Source organism: Chelonia mydas, chromosome 3, assembly GCF_015237465.2.
Source record: "Chelonia mydas isolate rCheMyd1 chromosome 3, rCheMyd1.pri.v2, whole genome shotgun sequence".
Taxonomy (NCBI): Eukaryota; Metazoa; Chordata; order Testudines; family Cheloniidae; genus Chelonia; species Chelonia mydas.
The window spans coordinates 14,791,604-14,813,257 of NC_057851.1; the positions used below are offsets into that span (position 1 = coordinate 14,791,604).

The window sequence follows — 21,654 nt, forward strand, 5'->3', positions numbered from 1 at the left end:
AGATTTGAAACACAAGTTCATACAGTGATCAAGGAAGAAGATGAACGTGAATTAATTATTTTTAAGAAGGATGATCACACAGGGCCCGATCTGCTCTGCTTACTATCTGCTTACTAGGCAAAACTCCCATTGAAAGAGGCCAAAATCTTGAAGGGTGCAACTTCCACTGATGTTGCTGGGCGTTTGTGTTGGCCCAATGGGGGCGTTACCTGAATAAGGAGTGAGTAAGGAGTGTATAATTTTAGTTAGGCTAGTCATTTCTGATTGGAGTGGCTCACTGGATGAGTTTCAGATCGAACACTATTATCCAGTCGTAACAACAACCCAACCAGAGGCTGCAGATTAGCAGGCCCCAGATGAACAATGACATATTTTCATGGAAATGTTCCCAGTCTGACAGGAGGCTGACAAACGCTGTTTGCAAAGAGTCTGTAGTGAAGGTGTGTTGGTGAAGTCCTCTGTCAACCCACGGAATAAGTCCAGCACAGGCAGGCACAGCGCAAGCTTTCCTGTACTGTCTGGACAAAGTGCCTTAACCCTTTATGTGGCGGTATCAGCTCTGGGACTGCAAGTGTATTTCATCCTGGGATTCTAACGTGTCCGCCAGTAAGGGTGCTAATCTATATCAACTGCAGCAGTGGCTTCACGACAGATATAAATCATTCTTCTGTGCATAAACTCCATAGTCTCTCATAGGCCCATATTTCTATGAATTTAACCGTTTAAAAACGTCAGGGCCACAGGAATGGCCATACTGGATCAGACCCATGGTCCATCTAGCCCAGTATCCAGATGGTACAAAGCGAAGTGGAGGAAACCCTGCAGTAGGAAATTATGGGATAAATCTGCCTCCAGAGAAAGTCCCTCCTGACCCCCAATAGTCAGGGCATGTCTACATTGCATCTGGGAGTGAGCCTCCCAGCCCAGGCACACAGATTCATGCTAGTGGAGTTCTCATAGTTCTGTAGACCTCACAGCTTGGGCTGGAGCAAAGGCTCTCAAGCTTGAAGGGGAGGAGATTGGAAGGGGTGGGCACGAGAACCTGAGCTCCAGCCTGAGCTGCACTGTCAAAGCAACATCTACACAGCTGTTTTTAGCATGCTAATGCGAGCCCCGCTAACACGTGCCCTTTGAAGCTGTCTTACGCCCAGAAGCACGTGGCTTTCTATCCCTTCCTGTTTGTAGTCAGTGGGCACTCCCCCCCAGAATCAGGCACCCCATTTGTTTCTATGGTCCTGTGTGTGTCAATAGTAGAGCTGGTTGAAATGTTTTGAATTTCAAAAAAATCAACCAAATTTCAAAGTTTCAAAGAAATTTTGAATATAATTTTTAAAAGTAAAAATATTGATTAAATTTTCATAACTCCATCTCCCACATTTTTGACCAACTATAGATCAAAATATTTTGAATTTTGGAAAAAGGGGGAGATTTAAAAAGATAATAATTAATTTCTCCCAGCTCTTTTCTTTTTTGAGTAGTTCTAGTAAATAAGTATGAATATAAAATATGATTAATGATTAACATTGATTAAAAATACATCTGAGGCACTGCAGAGTATTAATAAAGTAACTATGAAATCCATTCTTAGAGAGGATTAACCTTTGTTTGCTGCGTACTCCATCTTGCAAATGAATATCTGTTCAGCAAGGCTTCTAATACCTGTGGTTTGCAAACAAAGTAAATCAGTAAATCCATGCAGTCAATTCAAATAATAAGCATATCTTTGTATCAGGTGTAAGACATTATCTGAATTCTTACCTTCTTGTCCCGGAGAGTTCCAAACACCAGAATGAATAATCCCTATAAAAATATGATATTTAAATATAAACAATATATGCATTTGTCCACATTCAACCACACTAGAGCATTCCCCTACACCATTTGTCTGTCGTGACTATTTAAACCATAAGCTCTTTAGGGCAGGAACCGTTTCTTGCTATATGTTTGTAAAGAACCTAGCACAATGGGGTCCTGATCTTGTTTGAGGACTCTAGGCATTGCTGTAATATAGATAGCAATAATAGTTCAGCTCACAGAGGTGACACAAACCAACACAGACAAGGAATTTCCAGGTTATGGATGTCATTGTGTCTTTAAATCATCCCGTTGTTCCTGGGTACTGCATGAGAAGATGGCGACCAGTTAAATGCCCTGTTCTATAATGCAGTAGTGCTTATTCAGTGTTTCCACAATATTAACTGCCATTCTTTTCCAGGCTGTTACTGTGTGGTTAACATGTTGCTATCAAAAAGTAATATGCAAAGTGATTAGGGATGTACAATTTTGAAGACAGGGGGAAAAAAAGCATTTTTTTCTCTTTTTGTTTCAGAAAAGAAATGAAATTTTGTGAAAAATTGAAATATCTGCAGTAGTTACTTGCTTATCAAAACTAAACTTGATTGACTTCTTTAAGAATGAGAAATGTATTATGTATAATTTAGTTAGCCTATAAAAAGTACTGTTTGGTATACTGATGAAATAAAGCAGTATACAGTTTATTGTTTTGATTCAGATAATAAGAACAAATACATCTAGCATTAGGGATGAGCTGCAGCTGTACACTTAGGTACTTAGGTGCATTTTTTTGCCTAGAGAAACATTTTGTTCATGTAAAATACTTATTAGTTATTATTAGAAAATATTTTGAAGGCAAGAAGGGCAGCAGTAACATTATTTTAACATTACTCTGCAAATTATTTCACTGAAATGTTTCATATAACAGTTCCTTTTCAATTGTCCCCCCAAAATTGACAATTTTTCCATACCGGGCAAAAAAATGGACCCCCCCCCCCAATATCTTTTCCAAATGTTTCCTTTTCCCCCCAGACCTGCACCTTAGTGACACAATAATTCTGATAGTTATTTTCAATTTTATAAAGCATTTCACCCAGGAAACCTGAGTGGTTTACACATGTGAATTATTATTTGTTAACAGAGCTGGGTAGAGAAAGGTAATTCCATTTTATGGAGAATTTGATATTTCAGAATTTGTTGGATGTTTTTCTCATCTGCAAAGAAACCAAAAATTTCAACATTCTCAGTGAAAGGGAATATGGTCCCAGCTCTAGAGCCGTCTGCCTGATGTGATGCCATGGAGCTGTAGACCCTGAAAGCCGTGGGCAGAATGAAAAGCAGAGAGAGGACTAGAACCCAGGAGTCCGTACTCCCAGGTTACTTCATTAACTGTTAGAACTCATTCTGCAAGTAAAAATCTTAGCTCATGATTGGCAGAAAACAGGGTTGGTCCATTTCAGTTGTTTACTTCCCACTTATTATTATTATAAATTGATGAGCAATTATTAGTATTGCTCATCAATTTATTGTGTCTTTGATGCCTTAGACCTGGACTGCTGTCCTACAATCCCTAATTATTTGGAAGTGATAACCTGCTAAAATAACACTGGAGGAGACAGAATCTGATGGTATCTCAGGCTATGTAATAAATGGGAATACATCCTTCACCATAGTGAATCTTGATCCCATGCACAAAGTACAGCTGTTTGCGCAATTTGGGGAAAGAATTGCCTCACAACTTATTGGCAGAGACCTTGGGAGTAGGGGTGTCACCTGCATCTGTGACCAGTCAGTAAGAAACACAATCTATTTCCTGTAACTTCAGGAGCATGAGCATCTTTAGTCCTTCCTGTCTTCTTTTTCTATGAGTCTGTGTTAAGTGGTCATGAAAAATAAAGCAGTGCATACATGATACTCACTTGGAAAGCATTGAGGAGAGTAAATAGTATATGGAATACTATTGAGCTGTCTTTGCTAAGGGTTGCGAGTCCAAATCCCCAGGTAAGGCCTAATAGTGGCGTCAGAGTGGCAACATTTTTGATGGCTTGAATCAAGGAGCTCCTCTCCTGCTTGCTTGGCTTCTCTCCAATGGCAGGCCTTAGTATTTTGACTAGGATTACTACCGCAATGATTGAATTCACAGCCACAATGATCAGCGCGGGTACAACGAAGGCAAGGAGAGCTTTGCTTTTCTCCCAGTTGAGCCAGCAGGCATTTTTCCTTCTGTAAGCATCATGCGGCTGAGTGACAGCTATGGTGATGACTGATATAATAAGAGGGCACCCATATCCCAAAGAGAATGCTACAGCTTTCTGGATGGTCTTGCTAGTGTCATGTAAAATGAAGACCAGGCGATAGAAGATCATGAGGCCCAGGGCAAGCATCCAGAAAAAGACACTGAGGTAGAAGAAGTGGATGAAAAAGGTGGCAGCTATGCAGACATTCCCATTCACTAGCTTCTTTGTGTCTTGTAGGGAGGCAGAGACAATGAACCAGATGTCTGCAATCAGAAGAGACACAGCTATGTTCAATATACAGACGTGACGCATGTAGGAGGTTCTGTTTTTGGTCACATATTTCCATACCAGGGATTCAATTAATATGCAGATCATCAAGCTCGCTATGGAAATGCTCAGGCCGATGTAGGTAATGTAATCTAGGGTTCCAGGAAGGGTCTGCTTCCGTTCGGGCGACATCAGAATTGAGAACGAAGTCAAGTGACTGCAGATGCAAATGATATTGTCTCCTTCATCCTTCAGGTGACAACCGGTGTCATCCCATCCTCCTGCATTACCAGAGAGAGAGAAGTTCCAAAAGACACACTGGGGCTTTTCCAGGGAAGAATTGCTTTTGGCAAATGTCAGAGAGATCTGGAAGTCCGGAGGGAGCGTGCTGTTCATTGTTGTTGTCGTCATCACCAAGCTATTCACAACCTTACCTGTCTCGTTGGGCTTGGGCAGAATATCTTTGAGGGTTGAGAAAGCCACGGTGATGATGGTCGAGTTTGGTTTCAAGTTCTCAGTTTCATTTCTTCTAATTAGCACATTACCGCTGAGGTTTGCTGAACTGGGGAAAATAAAGTTCTTATTATAGTCCAACATACTATTTTCTGTGATAATGATACCTTGCAGCTGAAGGTTGGTGTTGGTGATAGAAGGAATGATATTATTAGCTGGCTGGAGGGACCGGGAAAATTTCTCCACTGATTTCAGTAACAGAGAACTCTTCTCTGTCTGCTGATTGTTCAGATCTTTCCAGGCAGGTATTGTGGAACTGTTGACAATAATGTCCACTGTAGAGAGGAAATTCTGTAATAAAGACAAACATCTGGTATTAATTAAGTTCTTTACGATCATTGCTACTATCAATAATAACATCTGAAATTTATCTTTCTAGCCTGGCCTCTCTCCTTTTGCCCAGTATCAAGCAATCCCTCAGACCTTTCCCCCAGGATGTCCCGTCTCCAGTCAGGGTCACTGAAAGCAGAGGTGCTCATCTTTCCTTCTAATACTGCTACACTTTTGCCTGGCTCCAGTCCTGGCTCCCAGGTTTGATCCTCTGTGTTATCTCTGACTCCAGTCTCCCTTCTGCTCAAACATCCAGTCCATTTAGCTGGTGTAAATCAGCAAGTCTCTTATTGAAACTTGCCATTTCTTCCAGCTAGATCTATTACTAAAAATCAGCCTTGTCCTCTCTAACTCCACTTCCTGACTATTCCTTGTTCATCTCTTGCAATTCATCTGTTTTATTGCCAATTCGTTTCCCTTGCCTGATCACAACCCCTCCACATTTATCTGCTTCATTTTTCCCGTACCTGCTCCTAACCTGTCATTCCTCAACACCCACCTCTGCCATTCACACATACTCTTCACCTCAGCTGCCTCCCCGGTTTCCATCATCTCGGTTTCACTCACGCCCCAGATAACTCATAACCTCTCTATAAACACCATAATTTATTAAAGAAACAATATCCCAAGTCCTTCCTTTATAAATCTAGGGGAACCATCTTGATTTGAGTAACTCTGTGACCATACCACCGTAACCTCTGTACTCCTCCTTTTCTCCACTATCCCTACTGTTTATCAGACTCACTTGTGTATCATGTCTAAAATGAAGACCAGAAGCTCTGCGGCAGAGACTGTCTTCTATGTTCTGTAAAGTTCCTAGCACACTTCTAGATGCTGTACAGATAATAATCTGTTGTTCCACACATGTCACCCTTTCATGAATCCTTTCATGTAAAAGCAAAGCTCCTGGTCCTCACCTTCAAGGCCTTTCATAATCTTGCCTTCATCTGTATCTTTGTTCTTATTTCCTCTTACCGTATCACTCCCTCAACTCCTCCCTAATCCACGTACTAACCAATCAGGGAGTATATTCCCATCTGATGCAAAGGCCAAAGAGCCAATCAGCTTCTATAAGGCTTAACTGTAACTTACTGTCATTGTGTGTGGCTCTGCATCTGTTGGGATGGTTGAAACCAAATCCAGAATGGTAATTACTGCCCCCAGGTTTGCAGATGAATTGTTTATTTCTTGTTGTTCCTTTATCGTAATATTATGAAGAGTCTCAAGATATGTGGCTAGCTGTTCTGCTGGCTGGGGACCAGACACCAAAGCCTAGAATGGAAATTAAACATGATGTTACATATATGCAATGCACCTTCAGTCAAGATACACAATGAGTCCATAGGGAAAGACGTGTAACTCCTGCACCGGTCTATTTGGACGAGGAACAGGGTGACTGCAGATGATTTCTAGAAGGGAAGACAAAGGATGCAGCAGCAGGACTGTTGTTGTATCCAATGGACAGTGCAGATTAGAAAGGGGGTTATGACAAAAGCAAAAATGGGAGTGGTCCTACCAACCGCTCAGCCAGACACCATGCTGTGGGAATTATTCCAAGCCAGGGACTAGCCGACAGCAAGGGACGGCTTGTGCTCTGGAGCTACCTGTGAAGCGATGCCATATGCGTGGGGTGTGTCTGCAAATAGAGGGCCACTATTATTGAGCAGTGTAAAGGCTATGGCAGGACAGAGTCATGGTCACCGTCCAGCCACTGAAATATGAACAGAGGGCAGGAACATGCTCAGGGGAGTCGCAAGCCAACAATGCTCACTGGCAGCACTACGGTGGAACCAGAGGCAAGAAGCAATTGTTGTGCTACTGTTGGACAGCTCTGGAGAGAGGCTTGACTTTGTCATAATTGCCCTCCTTACTTCCTGTGAAGGCTCTGTGTTGTGGTGACCCTCCCTCTGGCTGTGGAGTGCCATGAATGCTCCATTCAGAGTTAGTCATGGTAGGTGTACTATATACACTCACCTACGGCAGATAAAAGCCCTACTACCTCTAACAGTTAAGGGTTATTCACCTTTAAGGCAAGTGGTAGAAGCCTATGCTTATGGTCCCAAGGTTGGTTATGTGTGATATAGCACACACATTGTGATGATGAGCATGGGATAAAGCATGGGATTCAGGACAGCACTTAAACACATGCTTACCTCTAAGGATGTGCTTAAGTCTCATTGACTTCAATGGGACTTAAACACATGCATACTTTTAAGCACATACTTAAGTGCTGTCCTGAGTGAGGAATGCTAGTGAGAAAGCTGGACAGTAATGTCTGCACAGTAGGTAAGTATCATGCAGACTAAGCCAATGTTTTCAGGTTGGTGACCCCTTATTCAGCATCAAATATTTGCACTACCCCCTTATATTTACTATGGAAACAAGCACAAAAAGTGTATCTACAATAACAGCGCTCAGACTCTATAATTTATTTGTGTGTGTGTTTCGAGAGGTTGTCAGAGAACAGTGGACCCTGCAAGCTAAGGGTGTGTGGAGAGTGGGGGAGTGAGATTTTCTTTGCTTTAGACTGTAATAGAATTTTCAATGCCTCACAACCCTGTTCCTTCGGTTGGCTTGATAAGCACTGCAATTACTCTGCCGCACTCATAACTCCCTGTAGCCCATGGAACAGGGGGTTTATTACCTAGCTTTAAAAGAACTTTTAATTGAACAGTTGCATTTTTCCAGTATTGAATGTCTTTTTAAATGGGTAAAGCATTTTGAGCGATAGAAACAAGTTGAAAGCACCTTCTACTCTTTATTTAAAACTACTGAAAAAACATGAGAGGAACACGAAGTTGTTACCTCAGCACTACTGAGCAGTGTGTTTATTCGGTCAGATATACAGCTCTTTCTAGCAACTTCCCAGTTGGTGTTGTTACACACATAGATTATAGTCCCTCTGACAGGGATGCTCGTGCCATTCACATCTTTAGAGTCTGGGCATGGTTTTATTATCTGTGCTCCTTGCTGTCCCACACCAATGCTGTTTGAGCATGTAACTTTATTTTCTGTATTAAGAAAAAGAAATAAATGGATGACAGGGAATAGAATTCTCTAATTTCTCTGTATTTTCCTTATTACAGATAATTTTCCTTCTGGATATATATATATTTATATATATATGGATATACATACATATTTCCCTAGCATTCCTCACTGTAGTATTGTATCTGCATGCCTCACAAGCATTAATAAATGAAACCTTGCAACGCCTGAGAGGCAGAAAAGTTGTCTTATCTCCAGGATGGAAAAATCAGCATTGAGTAATTTACCCAAGGTAATTTACAAGACTCCTGTGGCAAAAATGAAAATAGAGCCAAGATCTTCAACCTAGACCTAGGACGTTAACCACAAGATCATCCTTCTTCCTAAAACAATCACACAATTTTCAAAGCACTGTGCAAGCAAGGACAAATTTATTAGCAGACATGGGCTCAGGTTTGAAATGTTTGTATCCACAGCTGACCTATCCCAACTTAAGAGGTGTTTGGATACAGCATTTTGGTTTGGGTTTATCCTTAATTATAACCCACCCTTAGATATAAGTTTTGGGAAGCTGTTTGCCTGCAAAAGCATGCAAAGATTTGCTGTTGTAGTGGATAAGAATAAATCACAAGGATGGGTGAATCTCTCCAACCTTTCTTCTGAAGCCTGAACAGAAGTTTTTCTGAGATTCAGCAAGGTTTGGTTTAGGACCCGATCCATTCATGTTATTAATTTATTTTATTTTCATTTTCATGTACCTCAGCACTTGTGGGTTCCAGGTGGGAGCAGAAATAGAAGAGCTAAAATTCAACAGTTCTCATAGATTTCAAGGCCAGAAGTGACAATCGTGATCATCTAGTCTGGCCTCCTGTAGAACACCGGCCACAGAACTTTCTCAAAATAATTTCTGGAGTATATCTTTTAGAAAAACATCTGATTTTGATCCAAAAATTGTCAGTGATGGAGGATCCACCAGGACCTTTGCTCAGTTCTTCCAGTTGGTAATTATTCTCATGGTTAAAAATTTACACCTTATTTCCAGTCTGAATTTGTCTAGCTGCACCTTCCCACCATTGGGTCATGTTATACTTTTCTCTGCTACATTATATTTGTACCCCATCTAGGTTCTGATAGACTGTAATCAAGTCACCCCTTAGCCTTCTCTTTGTTAAACTAAATAGATTGAGCTTCTGGAATCTGTCCAGAACTATAGGGCATGTGTTACAATCCCTCAATCATTCTTGTGGCTCTTCTCTGAACCCTCTCCAATTTATCAACATCCTTCCTGAATAGTGGACACCAGAACCGGACTCAGTATTCCAGCAGCTGTTGCACCAGTGCCAAATACAGAGGTAAAATAACCTCTCTATTCCTACTCATGAGTCCCCTGTTTATGCATTCAAGGATTGCATTAACCCTTTTGGCTACAGCATTTCACTGGGAGCTCATGTTCAGCTGATTATCCACTGTGACGCACACATCTTTTTCAGAGTCACTGCCTGCCATCATGCAAACTTGGCCTACATTCTTTGTTGCAAGATGACATTTAGCCATGTTAAAATGCACATTGTGTGCTTGTGCCCAGTTTACCAAGAGATCCAGATCACGAGTCTATAAGTGACCTGTCCTCTTCATTATTTACCACTCCCCAATTTTTGTGTCAGCTGCAAACTTTACTGGTGATGAAGTATTTCTAGCTCAAATGAAAGTAGGGAGTACCAAAAATCTTATGAAAAACACATCTTTTGAATTTCCAGCCCAATTTTGCAGACTCCTGAAAGTTTAGAAGGTTTGAATAATCATCCAAGCCCCCAATTTTTAAAATTTGTCTGGAGAGGAGAACATCTCTGAATATGTGTTTGTACAACATCTAGCTGATGAGGGTGTCTAAATGCTACCGGAACACAAACCATAAATAGTAATAAGGACTTGATTGTGAACCCCTTACTCGCACTGGTAAGCAGGTACTCTCACAAATAGTCTCATTGACTTTGATAGGATCACTTGTGTGAGTAACTATTCACCAGTGTGAGTCAGTGTTCACAGTCTTCCTCGAAAGCTGTTTAAATACGTGCTATATTAACAGAAGAAGAGGGGATTGAAATTTCTACTGTAATGCACAGGTTTAGTGGTAGGCAGTGCAGCTACAGCTGATCAAACAATGGAATTTCCATCCCAGGGGAAAGTCCATATGTCAACATTTGTTTACATTCCAAATGAGAATAAAAATTCAAAATATCAAAACTTTCTGTCAAACAAAAAATTGCATAAAAACTCGATTTGGAAATGTTGAAAGTTTAATTTCAGGTTAACATTAATCTGTGTCTGCCTGACCTGCTGCGAGTTGTAATTTTGGTATCTCAAGTCACCATTCTCCTGTATGGGCTGAGCTCCTAGGCCAGACTACATTTCCTACGTGTGTCCTTCTGGGTGAGCTGCTGTGGTGCATCATGGGAGTCCCATGACCATGATGCACCATGGGTGATGTAGTCTAGCTAGGGAGTCCAGCCTGTGGGGAATACTGGGGACATGAAGCACCAGAGCTATAATTCCTATGAGGCACCAAGGCAGCTCAGATGGCTGCAGAGATCAATGTCAAACTGAGCCAAAACAAAACACCTTGTTTTGGTTTTCAAAATTTCAGCAAAATTGACATTTTCTTATGACAACCATATTTTCTATCAAAAACCATTTAGATAGAAAATTACCAACCAGATTTAACCAAAGCACATGCTGCTGCATTTAAGCAACCTCATTGATACAATACATGTCCTTTGATTTGGCAAATAAGGATTATACATGCAATTGCTGTATATAATTACCAAGATTTCTTCTTACCTGATATAATACTTAGGTTCATAGGTAAACTTTTGACCTTATCTTGAATGCGGTTAACAAAGGTACAATATGCTGTGACATCTGACTGCAGGTTGCAGCTTTCTGTGTAATTGTATGTGTAGCACACTTGGTTTCCTTGTGTTTTTCTCACTACAAAGAAAGATTTTAGGTGTGTTAATGTAATCATGGGCAGCAGGTATTGAAGGCCAGTGGAGGCTAAGCCTCCCCTAACCCAGGCCGTGGCCCTACCCATGCTCCATCCCGAGACCCTGATCTCACCTCCCCCTCTCCCCTGAAGCTGGCGGGGGTTCAGTTCCAGCTGGTGGCCTGGAGCTCGGGGATCAGGCTGGTGGCCAAGGGCTGTGGTGGCCAGAGATGGCTCGGGCCAGCCCGGGGGTTTGGCCAGCTGGGGCTCCTCCGGCCCCATGTGGGGGTGGTGGCATGTGTATGGTCAGGGCTCTGGCAGGTGGGGCTTCGGGCAGAAAGGGCAGGGCCTGGGGTCTAGCCTCCCTGAAGGGGGGGCAGATACACCCACTTCCCGTGAATGCAATAGTTTGGTTCTGTAGCTAGAGTAGAACAGGAAGTGCTTGTGAAAACCTCCTTTCTCAGCCTCTTAAAGAACAGCTTTCTCAGCCCTTCTAGGGATTGTCTCGTACTGTTCGAGCTCATGATCTTCTGCTGCTTATGCTCATTCCTTGCTACCTTCTTATGCTGTCTCTTCTGTCTACAGACTGAGACATATAGTTTAAGCAGCCTTCTGGGCTTCCACTATGAGAGCAACTTTCCCCCAAAGTCCTTTATGGTGCAGCAACAGTGGCAGGGGTAGCCACTTTAGTGCACCTCTTTCATTTCTGCTGTCCCTGCTTCTGCTGAAGCCTTTCAGTTTAGGTTAGGATTTTTAACTCTTCATCTGGTGACTCTCAGGTTCTGCACTGTTCTCAGTTTATCTTTCAGTCATCCCAAGAGTCTTCAACAGTAACCTCTCCTGTGTTGTTCTCTGCATCCTACTCACAAGCCTAATGATCCCCCACCCACAGTCTCCTCCTGCTTTACACGCCCTCCCAGAAACCTCAGGCCAGCACATTGTATCCTTTAGTAGTCTTCTAGCCAAGGAAGGTTAGATGCAATTCCCCTCAGAGCCTAGCCACAGCGATGTTAAATTAATCTAAATGTCAGTCTCCAATAACTGATTAGCTGAATTGCTGAGGGTGTATGTAATTTCTGGGAATATTTTTAGTCAAATTAATTAAACCTTTGACTTTATTACATTTCTGTTCTTGCTTATTTTAGCTACAAGCAGAGTACAAATTCATGGCAATTGCTGACTGATGCAAAGAGAATGCTCTGTATCTGCATAATTAGATGGTTATTCCTCTCTCTTTTCTAATCTCATGATATTTGTTAATTTTTTGAGCCACTCGGGAACTTCGACTGTACACAATGTGCTAAATAATTGGTAGAATGTATAACTGCACTAAATTCAAAGACCTAGAACCACAGACATTTACACTGGAAAAGTCCTTTTGTCCATATGCTTGGTGAATATGGGATAATTCCTTACTTTGTATTCTTGAAAGTTTTGTCCCATTTGGTTTGGTTTGTGGAGTTTTCACCACTAGCTTTGAGAGGCTGTTCCATCGTCTAGTAGACATTACTAACAGGAAATGTTTCCTCTTACTCATCTTAAATATGCTTTTGCTTAGTTTCATGGCTATTACCCCTACACACTTGAGCCACCCTTAACAATGTCTCTCTCCTTGGAGTTTACGCATTTTAAATGTTTGGGAATGGCTATCATATCAACCATATCATAGCTATGCATCCAGTTACATGGACCCACATGAAAAATATGATCCTAAATTTTGAATGTAAAATAAAATAAATGGCTAGAAAATGTTGGTAAACTGATGAAACCTGATATGAAAGTCACTGGTAGAGAGTAAAGACAGAATCCCAGCGAGTACCTGTAGGACAGGGGTCAGCACGTCCCTGTGGCCCGCCGCTTCCCGCAGCTCCCCTTGGTCAGGAACGGTGAACCACGGCCACTGGGAGCTGTGGTGGGGGGGCAGGGCCTGTGGACAGTCTGTGTAAACAAAATGTCTCGTGGCCCACCAGCGGATTACCCTGATGAGCTGCATGCCAAAGGTTGCCGATTCCTGCTGTAGGACTTTAACATAACCACATTTTTGATCTGATCCTACACTCATGGAAGTAAATGGCAAAACTTCCATTAACTCCAATAGAATCAGGGTCAGACCTTTTAAGACTAAATTATGAGAGTGTGCGACCTGCACTATGGCATGAACAGAGAGATCTTGGGTTCAAAATGGTGACAATCCCAAATTAGACATGATGTAATGATTAAGGGGAACAAAACACAAGGATAAGAAGAGCCCAGATTACAGTAATGAGACTGCACATTTTAAAAAAATACTTATGATTATTTGCTCACTAATTGTGGGCATCATAGAAGAAATGAATCTTAAGGGGGGATGTCCACAATTATCCACACATTCAATACTATTTTCAGAGTAAAGTGTCAACTTCCTTACCACCCTTAAATTCCATTTGTCGGACTGTGAACGTAACATTATAGTTTTCCATTCCGTCTATGCAGCACTTTAGGACCTGAGAAACATTGCATCGGATAAATCCTTGAATGGGATCCCGTACAATATTCTGCTCCAGAGGCAGAGGAACAATCTCAACTGTTGTACTAGCAGAACTTGGCAAAAACTTCTGAAAGAACGTGCAAGTATAGGTGCCTGAAAGCAATGAAACAAAACTAGGCCTCAGTTGAAAGCCACGGAATGCAGACTGTGATGTGATGAATGGTAAAATAGCTGTATTACATTTTTATGAATATGGTATATGTCTCTGTGTGGTTGTTTATGGAGGCTTACTTGCTATGGAGATAGATCAAAAAGGATTGCTAAAGATACCGAGCAGGAAAGGTAAAATAACGACCCAGATCAGGAGCATCCCTGCAAGCACTCAAGCACAACAGCCAGTTTAGTAGATGCCTACTGGACTGTGCACTGCCCAAAACACAGCTGGAGAAGGAGCTGGTGGTGCTCACTTTATATGCAATAGCTGGAGTACTCACGAAGGATGTGAAAGACAGATTCTAATCCCCACTCTGCCTGCTTTGGAGGAGGAACTTGGACCCAGGTCTCCTACCTCTCAGTTGAGCGTCCTAACCTCTGGGGTTGGTTCTCTCCATCTCTCTTCTTGAAGCTGTTCCACTTTCTATGAAATACTTAAATACTAATTGTGCCGGAGACAGACCATGAGACTGACGATATAGCATGCTGGTTAAGGCATCCACCTGGGAGATGCCAAGTTCTAGCCCCTGTTCTATTGATTTCAATGGGAACCACTTGTGTGATCAAAGGTGTGCATGTGTTTAAGTGTCTTGCAGGATGGGGACTTAGGTGAAGTTCTAATTTTCAAATGATTGGTAATGTCACCTATCTTGTCATTCTGACCGAAACACACAGTGATGTGACTCCTTCACTTACCATTCCAGGCCTGAGTGGCAGCCTTCACTGTGAGCACGGACCTCGCATTGCTTGGGGATTCCAAGTTACAGAGGTATAGCCCAGAGTCTATAATTTGAGACTGGATTTGCCAGGTGACATTATTGCAATTGCTCACTTTGCTGGTGCATGTTAGAGAAAAATTGCGTCCCTGAGAAACTTGAGCTTTTGTGTTTGAAGATATTTCTACATTTGCTGAAAAATATAAGATAAATGACACATTATTGTTATTTGTCATTTGCATGTGGCCCAATAGGTAGGCAGGGTGCCATATGGAGAGAACAGAGACACAGTCCCTGCCCAAGGCACTTACACTCAGCTATGTGCAATCAGATTCTAACAGCATTCTGCAAAGGCTCCTTACCTACTAGTAAATACGTCACTTTGATGGCTTTACTTCTGAGGGCGCCATGCCCTGTGCTCACATCACACGTGTACGTTATCTCAGGTTCAGACTTGTTTGGGCACTGAGACTGATTGGCTTGGAGAGTGTACTCAGTACAGTTTGGAGTGAAACTGACGGTTCCTGTATTGAAATAAACAATCCCAGAGCTGTCAGTCTACCTCAACCACAAGTAAAGCCTGTAGATACAGGACTTGTCCTACCTATGCAAACCCTAGGTGTAGGCACAAGTTTTGACAGTGAGACATTTTAAACTCACCCACCCTGAAGTCCACATTCAGCCTTTACTTGGGCAAAACTCACAGTGGCCTCGTAAGGACTTCAGGATTGGGCCAAAGTGCCCATATGGAGGTGGCTCTTAATACTTGCCAGTTACCTAAGACACCCATTGGCCCAGTTCTACAATCCTTACTCATCCTGAGCAGCACATACTCCCACGAGTAATCCCATGAGTCCAATAGCACCGTTTGGGTGAGTGAGGACAAGTCACTGTGAATAACGGTTTCAGATTCAGGCCTGAGAGAAGTATTTGGAGTCAGATAATCTCAGTATTGGGAGATTCAAGGTGTTTTTTACAGTAAGCAGTGGAAAGTACAAAGAGATACTGCAAATATTAAACTCATCTATTTATCTTAGGGGAAACTAACATTTTTAAGGGCCACCCTGTAACTGTATTTTGGATGTCAAGAGAGGAGGGTTAGACATAATGGGGCAAATTTACCAAAACTGCCTGTCTAAATCACATCCACAGAATCTGAGTGCGCATCTATTGTGCAGGCAAAACTCCTGGTCGAAATCCTGACCCCACAGAAGTCAAAGGCAAAAGTCCCATTGACTTCAGTGGGCCAGGATTTCACTCTGTATGTCTGAGTAATTCACAAGCGCATAAATCCCTGGGTCCAAGTGCAACTCTTTGAGGAGGTCAACAAGCATGTGGACAAGGGGATCCAGTGGATATAGTGTATTTAGATTTTCAGAAAGCCTTCGACAAGGTCCCTCACCAAAGGCTATTAAGCAAAGTAAGCAGTCATGAGATAAGACTAAGGGAGGAGATGATAGATGTCTATAAAATCATGACTGGTGTGGAGAAAGTAAATAAGGAAGTGTTATTTACTCCTTCTCATAACACAAGAACTAGGGGTCACCAAATGAAATTAATAGGCAGCAGGTTTAAAACAAACAAAAGGAAGTATTTTTTCATACAATACATAGTCAACCTGTGGAACTCCTTGCCAGAGGATGTTTTGAAGGCCAAGACTATAACAGGGTTCAAAAAAGAACTAGTTTAGTTCATGGAGGATAGGTCCATCAGTGGCTATTAGGCAGGATGGACAGGGATGGTGTCCCTAGTCTCTGTTTGCCAGAAGCTGGGAATGGGCGACAGGGAATGGATCACTTGACGATTACCTGTTCTGTTCATTCCCTCTGGGGCACCTGGCATTAGCCACTGTCAGAAGACAGGATACTGGGTCAGATGGACCTTTGGTCTGACCCAGTATGGACGTTCTTATGTACCTTTGTGCATTTACAGTTACTTTGTTTGCAGTCATACTTCATATTAAAGTTCCATTTCTATACAGTTAATAAAAGGCTAGTAAATGATTAATAGGTGTTTTAATAAATGGTTACTCCTTTGCTATAGGTTGTTATAGAGTCCAAAAGGGCAACTGGTTGCTTAAGACTTACAACCATTTATAACACCATCTACTGATGTGCTTATAAAAATCTATACCATGTTCTGCTGGTGTCCGTAGCATGCTTATGCTATACACGTCTATTCATTATTTATAAATCCATTCGAAATGGAACTTTAATATCAAGCATGATTCATTTTGCACAGGACAGTTCACACTTGCATGTGGGGTTTTGGCCCCAATCTTTAGCTGTGCTGCAGCTGTTTTGTGCCACACCGTTTGCTTGCCAAAGCTGAGTACATGGCCCATGGAAGGTACTCTCAGTATAAGGGTGACCCTGAAGTTGTGGACAACCAATAAAGGGACTTCTACACCTCATACCTTGCTGTCAACAAAGCAGGAAAAGGGGGAGATGCACTTTCTGAAAGATGACTAGATATCAGCATGCTGCACTGATCCTGGGATAGGTTTCCAGCCCTCTGTGGCAGTTATGGGGTGGCAGAAGTTAGAGCAGCCCTCACGTGGCTCTAACAGTGCACAGCAATGGCTACAGTGGCACTAAGACAATGCAAGTGGGAACTTCATCTTGGCTTGGCACAGCACCCGCTCACTTGTGGTCTAAGCATCTGGGGAGTCCCCGAGGATATGGCCCTTTTGTGCATGAAACAGCTGCATGTGCCTCTTTTTAGCTGCAAATTAGGAGGAGAAATTTAGGAAAAAACTGGCCCATAGTATGGGAGACTGAATATTTTCTGTCTTACCCAAAATATTTGTTGCTCTATTTGGTCTCCAGTTAGTAGTAAAGGATCGTATATTTCCATCAACGCAGCAGCTCAGCGTTACTTTGGTACCATCACATACAACTTCAGTGTCCCCTGATTGCACAACGTTTATTGGAGCTACTGTTATATTTTGTGTTTCTTTAAATGACAATGTGTAGTCCTCACTGCTGCTCATGAAAACACAAGTATAAGGACCTGTAAAGGAAATACAATATTACTGCTGAGAACTCATTCTGCCTTAATCCCCTAAAGCAATGAAAAATAGATTCAGCTATTCACCCACTAGACCTAACCTCCCAGTCCAGTCCATGTTACCTGGCTCCTTAATACTGAGCTCTAATATATCACCTCTTTTCAAAGGGCTCTCCAAACATTAACAATTTAATTTGCTATGGAACTCTAAGATGTTACTTTTTATTATAGTATAATAAATGCACTATGCTGGCATCACCATTCAGAAGCTAATTCATTAAAGAAAGTCATAGGAAAATGATGGGGGAAAGGTGCATTTGCCCTTCTGTTTTAAATAAATAGAATCATTGCATTCTTCTTTGTTCCTTTGCCTATTGCAAACAATACACTTCCATATACAGATTTTGCAAGAGGGACACAATCGTACCAGTATCATGCTGTGTAACTCTGGTAATTTCCAGAACTGACTTTGTAATTTCTTCTATAGTTATTGTACGTATTGAATGCCGGATGCTATTCAAGATTTCATGTCCAGAATGATACCAGGTCACGTTCCCTGTATCCACCCATGTCTTACAATTCATTATTACTGTATCCCCCTGGAAAATGTCCTCAGGGGACACAGAGAAGTTGGTTTGACCTGGAAAGGCAAAGAGAAACCTGTAGTAGTATTTATTTTATTACTTCAGCTGACATTTACCTAGTGCCTCCCATCTCAAAGCATTTCACAAGTTATACACATTCGGTGTCAATGATATGCAGCCACCTCTGGGGTGCAGGGCATCAGCTATGCAGATGACTGGTGCATAACACGCTGCCCAACAGCAGAGTGGCAATTCTAGCCAAGAGCACTAGAGCAAACCTCGGCTCTCATTACAGGAGCTGTGAGATTTGCAATGTGCAAAGAGTGGACAGGTGCTTGGGGCCTGAGATGTTCAGCAGCCTCAATTCCGATGGGCCTTGGTTTGTAACGTCTTGCCTCATTGACCCCTTGCAATGAACAATACAATGTTCAATTTATCTCTCTGGGAGAGGCTAGCTTGGGCTTCATTGCTGTGGTGACAGGGTTCTTGTTGTCAATAGGAGATGCGGTGCACCACAGTGTAGGACAACTGGCTCGTTCATTTCCTCCATGGGAGCTGGGCTGTTTTGAAAGTCTGGTCTCAAGTGTTCAGTAGTGTTAGGCAGCTCTACAAATGGTTGTTACCGTTATTGTTTGTATTACAAACGATTGTTCACAAACTTTAAAGCAAATTCATAGCATGCATAATAGAGCTTAAATCTTACCTGTTATTTCTAATGAATTAGGGATTAACATATATGATGCATCTAGTGAGTGTTGAATGTTTCTGCTGGAATTTTTGATTTGGGAGACTGTTACTGGGGCAGCTTTGATCTCATAGTCCACAATAACACTTCCAGCCCTAAACAGAGCCAAAAATTTAAAAAAGAGTTTTGATTCAAGAATGTACTAATACCTGGCACTTAGGTAATGTTTCCTATACTCAGCTCTGTGACCAACCCATTAACTAATGAATCTCCACAACCTCTCTGTGAGAAGTTTACAAGTTTATTTACCTTCTGCCTCCCATTGGGTGAAATTCACTCCTGTGCAGAGGGCCAGCACAAGTTGTATGGATGAATTTGGCCCTATTTTGAGAGCTAAAAGTGCTGCACAGACATCCGCACAGGGATGAATTTCACCCACAATGCTTCATATTCACACTCATTTAGGGGAATTCCATTTGTTTGTGTTTTAGTGGGCCTGTCATACTATTATCCCAATGCTGTGTATGGATTCCAACCACAGTAACTGTGGGCCATCTCATTCCTATGCCTCGTTTTGTGTCTCCTGAAAGGGGGAAAAACAACAAGAAGAAAGAAGGGCTCACATCTTCTGAAAAAGAAAAACAACCCAAAGGCGGTTTCCTTACCTGAAACTGGTGACTCTTGCTGATACGAAGCCAGGCAAAGATTTGTAGCTAGCTGTAAACTGAAAAGGAAGAAATATATTGTGCCATGTGAACCCTCTGGACATTTTTGCTGGAAGTCATTTGTTGGTAACTGAAGAGCGGGCTTGATTTCAGCAAATAGGAACGCGGAATGTAAGCTCTGATACAGTGGGCCCGAGGCTCTTTTCACTTACACTCTGTGATGGAGATTAGCATGAGGACAAATAATCTGACATTTTTAGTCCCCGTTATCCTAAAACATCCCTATAACCACTTTACTGTAGATCTGCATAAATGAAGTCGATAGGAATTTTGCCATAGATTCCCAATGGGAGCAGGAACTGGCCTTCTCTATCTGCCTTATGTGTTTATGCGGCCTGCATTACTGTCATATCAGACTCTTTAATGTATTTATCCTCAGAGCAACCCCATGAGGTAGCAAGTGCTATTATCTCCATTGGACAGATAGGAAACTGAGGCACAGATAAGCTAAAGGCCAGACCTTTAAAGGTATTTAGGCTCCTCACGGTGCAGATAGGTGCCTAGTGGTCTTTCCAAAAGCACTGATGTCAATGGGAATTGGACACCTAAGTGCTTCTGAAAATCACACCAGGTGCCTAGCTGCATTTTTAGGAGCCTAAATACCTTTAAAAAATCAGGTGCTAAGTGACTTGCCCAAGGTCACACAGGCAGTCTGTGGAAGAGCAGGGACTTGAAGCCCGGTTCAGGATAGCGCCCTAATCACTGGGCCATGCTTCCTGGCCCTATACGAATAATTTGACATTCTATTAAATGCCATCACTTGGCACCAGCAACACTATACCAAGCTTTTCAGGAGGAGAAGGGAAGAGCAACTTCTCCAACTGAAACTGTAGGCCACCATTGTAGGGAGGCTGAAGGTACCTGCCCAGACTGGAATTTGACCCAAATTAATAGTTCTACTCTTGTGAAAAGTTTCATTAGACCTTTCATTCCCTGGGACCTCCATTTGATCTCTCTTCTGGAAGGTGGCACCCGTAGCAGTGCAGTGTCTCCTCGCACCATGCCGGGGCACTGGCTCAGTGCTGACTTCGGATATTTCTACACGGCAATCCGAGACATGACTGCAGCTTTGGTAGGCACGCCTGCTAGCTTTACCAGAAGCACTGTCTCTCTAAGCTGTGGGGAGGGGGAGGGGCGGGGGGTGCTCAACCCCCCCGCTCTGCCCCAGTCCCTGCACTCCACCCCTTCCCACAAGCCCCCACCTGGCCCCACCTCTTCCCAGCCCCGCTTTGCCCCATTCCGTCCCCTCCCCTGAGCGCGCCCCACTCTCACGCCTCCTTCTCCCCCCAGCGCCTCCTGCACGCCACTGAATAGCTGACAGCAGCGGGCGAGAGGCACTGGGGGGGGGGAGTGCTGATCAGCAGGGCCGCTGGTGGGTGGGAGGCGCTGGAGGGAGGAGCTGATCGGGGGACTGCTGGTGTGTGCTGAGCACCCACTGTTTTTTTCCATGGGTGCTCCAGCCCCAGAGCACCCACAGAGTCGGTGCCTATGAGCTTTACCCATGCTACCATGCCTAAAACTAGCAGCAAAGAGGTGGAGACATGGGCTTCCCCGATGAGAGACCATTAACTGACTTCTATAAGCCACTAAACAACATTCAGTCCCTGCACCAAATAAAACTCTGGATCCAAACACACCCAAACCATTGGGCTGTTTGAATTGCAAATGCGGATTTGGAGCTGAATGTTTCAAACGGCCTTTGTCTTCATAAGGGGTTGGAAGAAAGCCCTGGCTCTGAACTCTTTCAAACTTTGTGTTATTCTGGATTGGGACATTGGGACTTGGCCCTCGTCTCTGCCACTGGACCAAGCTAGGAATCATCCAAACCAGCAGAATACATCAAATGTGAAAGGCACTGTCATCCATTACCAGTCACCATACATATGTCAAGGGCAGATAGAGTGGCTTAGCTGATAGAACACTGGACTAGGTTTCAGGAGACCTAATTTCTATTCCTAGCTCTGCTTCTGTGTGACTTTGGCCAAGACGCCTCATCTCTCTATGCTTCAGTTTCCCTATCTGTAAAATGGTCATAATGACGCTGACCTCCTTTGTGAAGTGCTCTGAGATCTACAGATGAAAAGGGCTGGATAAGAGCTAGGTTTCACTATTATTATGTCTGACCAAAGCCAGAGTATGTTCC

General features: G+C 42.8%; 1 protein-coding gene across 6 annotated transcripts in view; it reads right to left on the reverse strand.

Annotated features, from left to right (window-relative positions):
• Positions 1-21,654, reverse strand: part of ADGRF5 (adhesion G protein-coupled receptor F5) — an 82,923-nt gene that overhangs the window by 12,203 nt on the left and 49,066 nt on the right. For all 6 annotated transcript variants that reach the window (XM_043542171.1, XM_043542170.1, XM_043542168.1 and 3 more), the window contains 13 exons: positions 19,452-19,510; positions 18,805-18,941; positions 17,945-18,157; positions 17,305-17,520; positions 14,871-15,032; positions 14,489-14,701; positions 13,520-13,732; positions 10,968-11,117; positions 7,947-8,152; positions 6,234-6,413; positions 3,714-5,102; positions 1,759-1,800; positions 1,600-1,659 (listed from right to left, as the gene is read on the reverse strand). In XM_043542171.1, the coding sequence (XP_043398106.1) occupies positions 1,600-1,659; positions 1,759-1,800; positions 3,714-5,102; positions 6,234-6,413; positions 7,947-8,152; positions 10,968-11,117; positions 13,520-13,732; positions 14,489-14,701; positions 14,871-15,032; positions 17,305-17,520; positions 17,945-18,157; positions 18,805-18,941; positions 19,452-19,510 (3,240 nt within the window). The remainder of the gene's footprint in view (positions 1-1,599; positions 1,660-1,758; positions 1,801-3,713; positions 5,103-6,233; positions 6,414-7,946; positions 8,153-10,967; positions 11,118-13,519; positions 13,733-14,488; positions 14,702-14,870; positions 15,033-17,304; positions 17,521-17,944; positions 18,158-18,804; positions 18,942-19,451; positions 19,511-21,654) is intronic.